We start from the raw sequence: 10,474 nt of genomic DNA on the forward strand, positions 1-10,474 counted from the left end.
TCATTCTCGTTGTCTCTGTCTCCATATTTGTACTTCTCTGATCATGAGAAGCCTGGTTCCCGTTGTCTTTGATAGATGTGCTTATTCGACGGGTGCCCCTGTATGTACCCTACCTCTCAATCCCTGCCACCCCCACCTCCTGTGCAGGATCCCCTCCTCCCCTGGCTTGGACTCCATGCAGGGCCTCTGCTCCCATCCCCCATGCCCCCTCTGCACCCTGCAGGGCCAGGATATTCTTTTCTCCCCGCTCCCTCTCTGGGGCACCACACCTTCCACTCTCCCCCTGTGGCCACCTCTGCTTCAGGATGGGATGGTCAAGAAACAGAATGTGAAGAAAGGAGAGGACTTCCTTGTATTCTTAACCAAAAATGCACCAAGTATCTAGGGACAGAACTGCAAAATAATCACAACAAACATTCTTTTTTTTTTTTTTTTTTTAAAGTTTATTTATTTACTTTGCAAGGGGGGTGGGGAAGGGCAGAGAAAGCGGGAGAGAGAGAGAATCCCAAGCAGGCTCTGCACTGTCAGCCCAGAGCCCGACTCGGGGCTTGAACTCACGACCTGAGCCGAAATCAAGAGTTGAATGCTTTTTTTTTCTTTTTTTTTAAGTTTATTTATTTATTTTGAGGGAGAGAGAACACACGAGTGGGGTAGGGGCAGAGACAGAGGGAGAGAAAGAATCTCAAGCAGGCCCCCCACCAGCAGTGCAGAGCCCGATGCGGGGCTCAATCCCACGAACCACGAGATCATGACCTGAGCCATCACCAAGAGCCGGATGCTTAACTGACTGAGCCGTCCAGGCGCCTCGATCATAACAAACATTCTACGCAATCAGGCACTCGGCCCCAGGCCATGCTGGAAAGAGGCCTCCACAACTGGTAAGTCTTGGAGTCCCCCCATTTGGGTTCAAACACCGGCACTGCCCCTGCGTAGCTGGGGCAGGTTCCTTCACCTCTCTGGGCCTCAGTTTCCTCAACTAGAAACTGGGGAGATGACAGTACCTCCCTCGTGTTGCCGGTACGAGCCCTCCATGAGCTAATGCCAGGGGAGCACATGACCCTGCACTTGCCCAAGGTAACTGCTCTGCAGATGTGAGCTCTGACAAGTATTGTGTCTTTTTCAGAATCCTAGAAAATAGGGATTCTGTTTTAGAAGGCAGGGCCAGGATGCTGGGTGGGTGTTCCCTGGGCAGCGAGGCTCTCCCAGGCCTTCCTTTTTTGCAGGCTTTTTTTTTTTTTCTTTCTTGACACGCCCGCAGCCAAGTCTGGGAGGGTTTCCTGGACAGAAGTCCCTGTGGCCGCTGCCTTAAGACGTGTGGGCTGGGCCGCGGCCGCCACTGCTCTCCGACCCAGGCCAGTGCAGCAGCATGGAGCTGTGGGGGGCCTACCTGCTCCTCTGCCTCTTCTCCCTCCTGACCCAGGTCACCACCGAGCCGCCAACCCCCAAGGTCAAGAAGGCTGCAAACATCAGGAAAGGTAAGGAGGGGGACAGGGCGCCTCCCCCATCTTCCAGGGAGCCGGTCACCCTGTCCTTTTCTGCTCTTCCTGCTTTCCTCCCCACCTTCATTTTCCTTCTTCATAAGTCCCGGGAACCTTAGCGAGGTACGCTTGGAGCCTGGGGAGACTTCTCCAATACCGGGGGCGGTTGTCAGCATCGTAAGCATCGTTGACTCTCAGATTGGGAAAGAACCTTCCAGATCACCTAAACTGACACCCACTCCCCACCCCCGCCCCAAATACGTTGAAGAAATCAAACCTCTGGTCTGGCAGTGCCAGTGGGCTCTGTTTTGTGATCTCCGAAACTGCGGTCACTCAGCTCCAAAATGGGGAGCGTGGCATTTGCTAAAAGGCTTCTGGTTAGGATTTCATGATCCCAAACATGCAAGTGGGCCCAGTGCCTGGCGCGTGGGATATACTTTAGGTGCGGGGGGTGGAATAAAAGGACCAAGTTAATTCTCTGTGTGATAGTGCGTCTCACAGCCTTGAGGAAATAAAAATATGCAACCCCCAACGAGGACACCAGAAACGGGTTCGTGTTCCTTCTGTTGCCTCTGGGTTTGGGGTATCTTTGGGTCGCCTTGGCTGCTGCATGGCCTGCCCTTGGAGCCCTGCCTGTGGTGAGGTCACCCCAGGCTGTGTTGAGACAACATTAGTGAAATGCCATGGCAATGAACCGGGCTGTCACCCCCATAGGGCTCAGAGGCTCCGAGAGAGAGAGTTCCAGGGGATGAGATTGTGGATTTAGGCAGAGAAACAGACAGGCTGGAGCCAAGAGCATGGAAAAGGCAAGGCAAGGGGGCGTGGGCCACATTCCGGCCCCTCTCTGAGCCTCCTCTGTAAACGACAGCTGCCCATTGGCCAGGGACTGGCGGAGTGTGGAAAGGTGCCTCAGGACAGTGGAGACCCACAGGGCTGTGGCTCAGTTGGTGAAGCATTTGACTCTTTTTTTTATGTTTATTTATATTTGGGGGGGGGGGGAGGGGCAGAGAGAGAGGGAGACACAGAATCCGAAGCAGGCTCCAGGCTCTGAGCTATCAGCACAGAGCCCAACTCGGGGTTTGAACTCATGAACCGAGAGACCATGACCTGAGCTGAAGTTGGAGACTTAACCAACTGAGTCATCCAGGTGCCCTAAGCATCTGACTCTTAACTTCAGCTCAGGTCATGATTTCACGGTTTGTGGGTTCGAGCCCCGCGTCAGTCTCTGTGCTGACAGTGCAGAGCCTGCTTGGAATTTTCCCTTTCCCTCTCTCTCTGCCCCTCCCCTGCACTCTCTCTTTGTCTCGCAAAATAAATAGACATTTTTTAAAAGTTCAAAACAGAATGGATACCCTGCTGGCATTTATTTTGAAAAGCAGATTTATATACACGTACACATTTACTTTTATATGGGTAGAATTTTTCTGGAAGGCTCCACAAGAGTTAGTGACAGTGATTACCTCTGGGAAGAAAAACTGGGTAGCTGACAGCAAGCTCAGTTGGAAAGGAGACCGATATTTTGAACGGTTTGGGTTTTTAAAAAGTTATATGCAGGTATTACCTTCTCCAAAATTGTCAGTAAAAAGAGAAGAGTCAATATCCTGCATGGTTGTGTCCATGAGCATTGGCTAAAACTGCCACGTAGAGATCTTTGTAAAGGACACACAGTTCCAAGGGCAAATTATAGGATTTCTACATGTGGAAAGAGTTGCTGATTTCTCAACTACCAAAGATTTAGTATTTATTTAATCACGTGAACCATGTGTTTTGTCATTTGAGAAAGGAGGTCAGACCAGATGATGCCTTGGCCCTCTCCAGCTGTTGCACTCGAACCCTGGCCCCAGGTGGTCTCCGTGGCGGCCCCTGGAGGCCCTGGACCCTGGAGGCCTGCAGAACAGCTGACAGTGACCACAGCCCTGGCCTCTCCCTGAGCCCCGCTTCAGTGTTCTGACTCACCCTGGTTTTTCTTCCTTCCACCGATTGCCCACATACACAGCAAATGCTTCCAGAATGCTTCTCCACGGGGGCCAATACATGTGCTGAGCATCCTAACAAAGGATCGCCAGCCTGCTCTTAAGGTGCAAATCGGAACAAAAACCTTGGTGGTTCTCGCTCGGGCACCAGCGCCATCTGGGGGCGGGGGAATACATTACAGTCCAGGAGCCTGGGCCCCACCCCTGGAAATACTGGATGCAGGGGGGGAGGGCAGGAGGCGGGAGGCATCTGTGTCTTCCCCAAATCTCCAGTGATTCCAAGGAGCCACCAGGATTGAGGATCCCAGGAACGAGTGAACCGGCCGAGGCAGAGGCCCAGCAGGAAGCACACATAACCCCACCAGGCTAGTCTGCCAGCCTCAAACCCTCCCTTTTATTGCCTTGCTCATCTGGGTGTTATTTTCCTCATATTTAATAAGTTACATCACTAAATTCTGCACATACAAGTATGTTTCTTGCTCACATTTGTTTCCTGCGATTCCCCTGCAAAAGCCTCTTATGGGTGGACAAAGGCTCTGACCTCATCGCTCGTGACCTTGGACTTTATGCAGGCACAGCTAAATGGACCGCAGAAGCGCTTCCCCACCCTCTACCCCAAGCCCTGCAGCCTTTTCTGAAGCCCCTGGGATTTCAGTAAGACCAGGGTCCACCCACAGAGCCTTCATCCACACACACACACACACACACACACACACACACACACGAAGATACTTCCCACCTGCCCCTGTCGGCCCACGCATAACCAGCTCCCAACGGGCCTTTGTGCTCAGGATGGCTCAGGTCAGGAACCTACTCGTGTGCTGTCACAAGGGCGGGGAAGGCCCAGCTTGGAGCCTGGTGGACCTGGGTTCGGGCCAGCCCTGCCTGCTGCTGGCTCTGAGATCTTAGGCGAGTTGCTTCCTCCCATCTTCGGTTTGCTGTTTGTGATGCGGTGTTTGCTGTTTGTGATGCGGTGCGATAGAAGAGAGACGCATTACCCCTGGTCAGTAGGGTTGATTTAAGAGACAAGCACTGTTCACACCCTTTGTTTCTCTTAGGCTCTAGTCTTTGGAGTCTTCCGAGGTGGGGGCTGCTAGCATCCCATTTCGAAGAAAAGGAAACTGACTTCGGAGAGACTGAGCAACTCGCCCCAGGCCGCTCACGGCCTTGTGACCTCAGAGCCCACGCACCTGTGCTGTCACACTCAGCCCCCAGGCTGGAGCGTGTGCCCTGCTGGACCACGTCCTGTTGTTCCAGCCTAGGGGGGTGAACTTGGCAGGGCTCAAGGGCATCTGGCTCTGCTTCCTATGCTTTGTACTCCTCTGGATCTGGGAGCAGCGTTGGGCGTGCACCCCCAGCCCCTGCCAACCCTGACCCCATCTGAACCCCAGCAATATTCCTAAACAAATGTACAGGTCTCACTTACGGAGGAGCAAGTGAAGGATGGGTCCCCTCCCCCCAGCAGATGGAAAATCACAGGGACTTAGGCTACCACCAACGGGGACAGAGAGAAAGTAGTCCAAGATATCAAGGTCTAGGGGTGTCCTTTCCTTTGTCCCCTTGTGGTGGATACAGGTAGCGTTTATCCCACGCCGTCCTTGCCAGCCCGCATCCTTAACTGCCTTCCTCACGCGTCTGTGATTGTCTCCATCCTAGATGTCGTGAGTCCAAAGATGTTTGAGGAGCTTAAGAGCCAGCTGGACAACCTGGCCCAGGAGGTGGCCCTGCTGAAGGAGCAACAGGCCCTGCAGACAGGTGAGTGCGGACGACAGCCTCTCCGGGCAGGTGTGGGCCAGAGGAGGGCTCAGGCGGCAGCCAGCAGTGTGCCTGCGGCCAGTACCGGGGCCCCGGCTGTAGGCCAAGAGCCGAGGGGCTCAGGGAACCCCCTCCTCGGCCCGCTTCCTCTTGGGTAGGTCCCCTGATGTGTGTGCAAACGGGAATGTTCTCAAAGGGCAAAGACTCTCCCCCAGGAAGCGCATTACCACCCACCGGAACCGTGGCCCCAGGAGCACTGTGGAGCCAGCCAGCAGCCTTCCTAAAGAGCTCCCAGAGGACCGTCCCCTCAGCCAGCCCCCACAGCCCTAAGGGGCAGTTGGCTTGCCTCCCCCGCGTGTCAGCACATTTGCTGAAGCTGTCACTCTTGCTCATCGTAATGATGCTGAGGCAGGGTTTATCACAGCCATTTTAAGGAAACCTAGGGGCGGCTGGGTGGCTCCGTTGGTTGAGCAGCTGACTCTTGATTCCGAGTCAGATCATGACCTCACGGTTCGTGGGTTCAAGCCCTGCCTCGTGCTGATGGTGTGGAGGCTGCTTGGAATTCTCTCCCTCTGCTCGTCCTGCTCTCTCTCTCTCTTTCTCTTTCTCTTTCTCCAAATAAATAAGTAAATAAAAAAAAAATGAATATGGGGAAACCAAGGCAGAGACAGGTCCTTTTCCTTGCCCACACTCACCTGGCCGGTTAGTGCAGATTAGGGTCTGAATGCAAGCAGCCTGCGCAGGCTGGTTGGGAGGGAGGGTGGGTTTTGGTCTGCCTGGCCCTGCGCTAACCAGACAAGCAAGGATGGACCCAGTCACACAGCCCCAGAGCCTGGGGGCGAGGTCGGGGCTCCGCCACCTGCCCCAGCTCTACCTGGGCCACATAGTCTCTCTCAACCACGTTCCTTTCATAGCGGCTCAGACTCGCCTACTCCTTTGCGACCTTGCCCCAGAGAACCAGGCTAATGGTACTAGATTACGCTTACAACGTGAGTTTGCTGCGCGCCTGGCACTGTTCCAAGTGCTTTTTGTAGGTGAACTCCTTCTCCACAGAAAAGCCACGTAGCGGGGCTTATGACTAGGACCCCACCTCCATTTTCCACCAAGAAGCTGAGTGTCTTGCCAACTGTCAGAAGTAGCAGAGTGTCGCTCTTAGCTCTGCTCCGCTGCCTCTCAGGTTCTCATCTGGGAATCACCTCGGTCCCTTCTTAGGAAATCTGCCAACCTCCCTGTGCTCACAGCCACCCTCTCCCTTAGGGTGACCGAGGTGCATCCAGCTCCTGAGCCTTGGATCTCCCCTCCCCTCGTGCGTCCTTGGAGACCTCCAGATCCTTCTCACTGGGCGGTTTGCTCACGCTTCCTCCCACCAAGATCTTTCCTTTCAGCCTCCACACCGGCCATCCTTCTGGCCCGCTGAAGTGCCACACTCTGTTCCTTCTACCACAGGGCCTTTGTCCATGCTGTTCCGGCAGCTTGAATTGCTCTCCCAAGATCCACCTAATACGTGCTTCTGGCATCACTGTCTCAGGACTCTCTCGTCCCTTGTCTCAATCAGTCTCCTCAGTTATCATCCTCACAAAATGATGTTCTTTCCTTCACCACATTTACTGCAGTTTGTAATGCTATATTCATTGGTTGATTTACGTCTGCCTCCTTTGCTAGATGATAAGCCCCAGGGACACAGGGACCATGTTTGCATTTGACGACATTATCTCTTCCACCAACTTGCCCAACATAGTGCCTGCCACATATCAGCACTCAGCAAATTGCTAAAAAAATTTTTTTTTAATGTTTCTTTATTTTTGAGAGGGGGTGGGGAAGGACAGGGAGAGAGGGAGACACAGAATCTGAAGCAGGCTCCAGGCTCTGAGGTGTCAGCACAGAGCCCAACGCGGGGCTCGAACCCACAAACTGTGAGATCCTGACCTGAGCCAAGGTCAGATGTCCAACCGACTGAGCCACCCCCGCCCTCAGCACTCACTAAATTTCTGAAGAGAAATGATTTTCTTCAACCAGCTTAACATAGCAGCCGGGGTCAGGGAGTTCTAGAAAGGGAAGGGTCTACCACGATTTGGCTTCCAGTTATAGAACACCTCATAGTAGATTAAACAAAAAGGGAGTCTGAAAGAGGGTAGCTGTTGAGCTTTTGTTCAGAAGCTTTGCCTCACGGCCGCAAGATGGCTGCTCCAATTCCAGGCATCATGAGTGCATTTTGAGGCAAGACGGAGAAAGAATGGACCAGCCATTTACCAGGAAAATGGAGGTCTTCTATTCCCATCTTGCTGATTAGAGCTCTATTATAGGACCACCAGTAGCTTCATTACAAGAAGGAAGCTTTTCCAGCCTCCGTAGTCGAGGCAGACAAGAGAGAGAGGAGTTGGGAACCGATGTTGGTTGGATCAGCTGTTGTTGGTGGCAGTATCCGGGAACACCGAGGGAATGTTCCCAATGAGCACAGTGCCATTCTGGCTGTCCGTTTCCTCCTCTGTGCAGTGGGAGGTGCGTGGGCAGATTGCACAACAGGCCCTAAGTCTCTCTCTCTCATGTCTAAGCTTTGTGCCTGGACAAAGTCCGTGTAACCCGTGTGCCCCTTGCCCCCTGAGGTGAGGATGTGGTGGGGACCTCCTGGCACAACGTCTCTGACATATGGCAGTCCAAACACCGCCCCCACCCCATGCCTGCTGATTCCTAGGAGGTTCACGGCCTCCCAAGCTGACAGGGCCTTCCAGAATTCCCCCGCTTCGGGCAGAGATGTCCCCGCCCTTATACTCCCGCGTGCCCCAGGCCTTGGAGGTGGCACGCAGGAAGGGCCCTGACCTTGAGCTAGGGGCTGTCTGCAGCTGAAAGGCTAGCCTTACCACCTCTGGCATGGGGACGAGGGCTCTGCATCCGTGTCCATCACGGCACCCCTTCTGGTGCCCCCTGGGGGCTCTCCAGGGCCATGGGGGTGGCCGGGCGGGAACCGCAGGAGAGTGGGCCTGGCCCTGGAGGTCGGCCTTGGGCTCGGGAACCTGCAGACCTTGGGTGATGGCCATCTCTGCCCCCTGCAGTCTGCCTGAAGGGCACCAAGGTGCACATGAAGTGCTTCCTGGCCTTCACCCAGGCGAAGACCTTCCACGAGGCGAGTGAGGACTGCATCTCACGCGGGGGCACGCTGGGCACCCCGCAGACGGGCTCGGAGAACGACGCCCTCTACGAGTACCTGCGCCAGAGCGTGGGCGCCGAGGCCGAGATCTGGCTGGGCCTCAATGACATGGCGGCCGAGGGCACCTGGGTGGACATGACCGGCGGCCACATCGCCTACAAGAACTGGGAGACGGAGATCACGGCGCAGCCCGACGGCGGTAAGGTCGAGAACTGCGCCGCCCTGTCCGGCGCGGCCAACGGCAAGTGGTTCGACAAGCGCTGCCGGGACAAGCTGCCCTACATCTGCCAGTTCGCCATCGTGTAGCCGACGGTGGGCAGGGGAGGGGGGTTGCGGGGACCGGGGCGCCCAGCCCGGATCCCCGGTCGGTGGTGCAAATAAAGTCGGTACCTCTGGACCCAGAGTGGCTGTGTCTGTGTTGGGCCCACCGGGCGAGGAGCTCCGGAGAGGTGGGGGGAGGGGAGGAGGAGGGTGGGAAGGAAGGAGGAGGGACGAGGGGAAGAAGGGAGGATGGGAGGGGAGTAGAGGAGGTGGAGGAGGGGGAGGGGAAAGTAGAAGGAGGGGAGGAGAAGGGAGGAGGGGAGAGGGGAGAGGCGGAGGCGGGGAGGAAGGGAGGATGGGAGAGAAGGGGACGAAGTGGAGGAGGGGGAGGGGAGAGTATAAAGAAGGGAGGAGAAAGGAGGAGGGGAGAGGGGAGGGGCAGAGGGAGAGAGGAGAGGAGAGGGAAGGTGAGCTGGACACACACGGTTCACACCACGAAGGGTTTCTCTGCAGGAGGATGGAAAATGAGGGGAGACTTAGATCCCCCCGACTGCAGCTGCCTCTTTTCTTTGCGTAACATTTTCTCGTTTAATTTCCTACTTACTGAAAAGTTGCAAGAATTCCCAGGTCCCCCTCCTCCACATCTTCCAAAAATTAACATTTCCCCCTATTTGCTTTATCCTTTTATTTTTTTCTGGACCATTTGGCAGTAAAGTGCAGACATGATACCCCTTGACCCCTAAATGCTTCCGGGTATTTACTTCCTGAGAACAAGAACATTTTCTTACATAAGCACAGCACCGTTATCAAAATCGGGAAATTGACGCTGGCGCAATGTTGCTGTCTAGCTTACTGCCCTGATTCCGATGTCCAGGCTTCCTTTTGGAAACTCCACTTCCACGTGCTGGAGTCCAGCATCCCCTCCCCAGCTCCAGAAAAGGGGAGACCCCCCCACCCCCTGCAATCCCTCCCGCTGTGGATCCATTTCTGGGATGCCCCCGACATCTGAGTCCTGCTGAGGGCTGAGGGGTTGGGGTGGGGGATGAGAGAGGAGGGTGCCCGCAAGATAATTTGCATTCCTGTCCTCCCCCAGCACACCCTGGGGGCCGATTTGACAATTGCCAATACTGCCTAACTGGTGTGTCTCCTCCTTCCCACTCCTTACAGGAAGCTCCACGCTAGCAATGACACCCACCACTTGCTGAGCCCACCGGAGTACAGGAATTTTAAGTATGTTGCTTTATTTAATCTTGTCCCCCCAGGACAGGATGTGCTATTATCCCCATTTTGTAGAAAAGGAAGCTGAAGCTCAGGGAAGTTAAGTGACTTCCCTTGGGGTCACCCAGCGAGTAAACGGCAGAGCCAGGATTTAACCCAGGGCTGATTCCAAAGGCCTTGGCCTTTCCACCACCGCTGTGATGTTTGTTTGCTCCATGTACTGGAACCTTCTGGAAATAAAACAATAGAAAAGTGGTGCAGTGACCCCCCCCCCCCCCAAAGGCTACTGGCCAGCTCCTGGTGTGACCTCCCTGGGAGACACCTCCCTAGGGGAAGTCTTCCTTGTCCCATCAGTCCTGGTATCATTCCACAGTCTGGACGTCCACACCGCCTTTTTCTCCCTGGTGGTTTTTTAGTGTATCTTGCCTTCAGGAATGAATTGATAACAGTTTGATTTGCTGCATGGCAGGAGGGTGGGCTGGGGGAGGTAGCTTATAGTGATCAGTGTGCGTACTTCATGTCAGGCAATCTGCTGGGCACTGACACAGAAAGCCTCTTGTGTAATTCAGTAATTATGGGAAGAGGTAATACAATCCAGTTGTAGAGACAGGCTCAGAAGGCTGATGCCATTTGTTCAAATGCAA

General features: G+C 54.6%; 1 protein-coding gene across 1 annotated transcript; it reads left to right on the forward strand.

Annotated features, from left to right (window-relative positions):
* Positions 1–1,224: 1,224 nt before the first annotated feature.
* CLEC3B (C-type lectin domain family 3 member B) lies at positions 1,225–8,745 on the forward strand. The gene is made up of 3 exons (XM_042929066.1): positions 1,225–1,475; positions 5,108–5,206; positions 8,257–8,745. The coding sequence occupies exons 1-3, from the start codon at positions 1,367–1,369 to the stop codon at positions 8,655–8,657; spliced, it is 609 nt and encodes a 202-aa protein (XP_042785000.1). The 5' UTR covers positions 1,225–1,366; the 3' UTR covers positions 8,658–8,745.
* The last annotated feature ends 1,729 nt before the right edge of the window (positions 8,746–10,474 follow it).

The sequence above is a fragment of the Panthera leo genome, chromosome A2 (genome assembly GCF_018350215.1).
Source record: "Panthera leo isolate Ple1 chromosome A2, P.leo_Ple1_pat1.1, whole genome shotgun sequence".
NCBI classification, from domain to species: Eukaryota; Metazoa; Chordata; class Mammalia; order Carnivora; family Felidae; genus Panthera; species Panthera leo.

What these genes read in the sequence shown, in the direction of transcription:
- CLEC3B (XM_042929066.1), top strand. Translation starts at nt 1,367, where the DNA reads ATGGAGCTGTGGGGGGCCTACCTGCTCCTCTGCCTCTTCTCCCTCCTG. An exon ending in GGCTGCAAACATCAGGAAAG is followed by an intron (nt 1,476 to 5,107) that starts GTAAGGAGGGGG and finishes TCTCCATCCTAG; the next exon opens with ATGTCGTGAGTCCAAAGATG. An exon ending in GCAACAGGCCCTGCAGACAG is followed by an intron (nt 5,207 to 8,256) that starts GTGAGTGCGGAC and finishes TGCCCCCTGCAG; the next exon opens with TCTGCCTGAAGGGCACCAAG.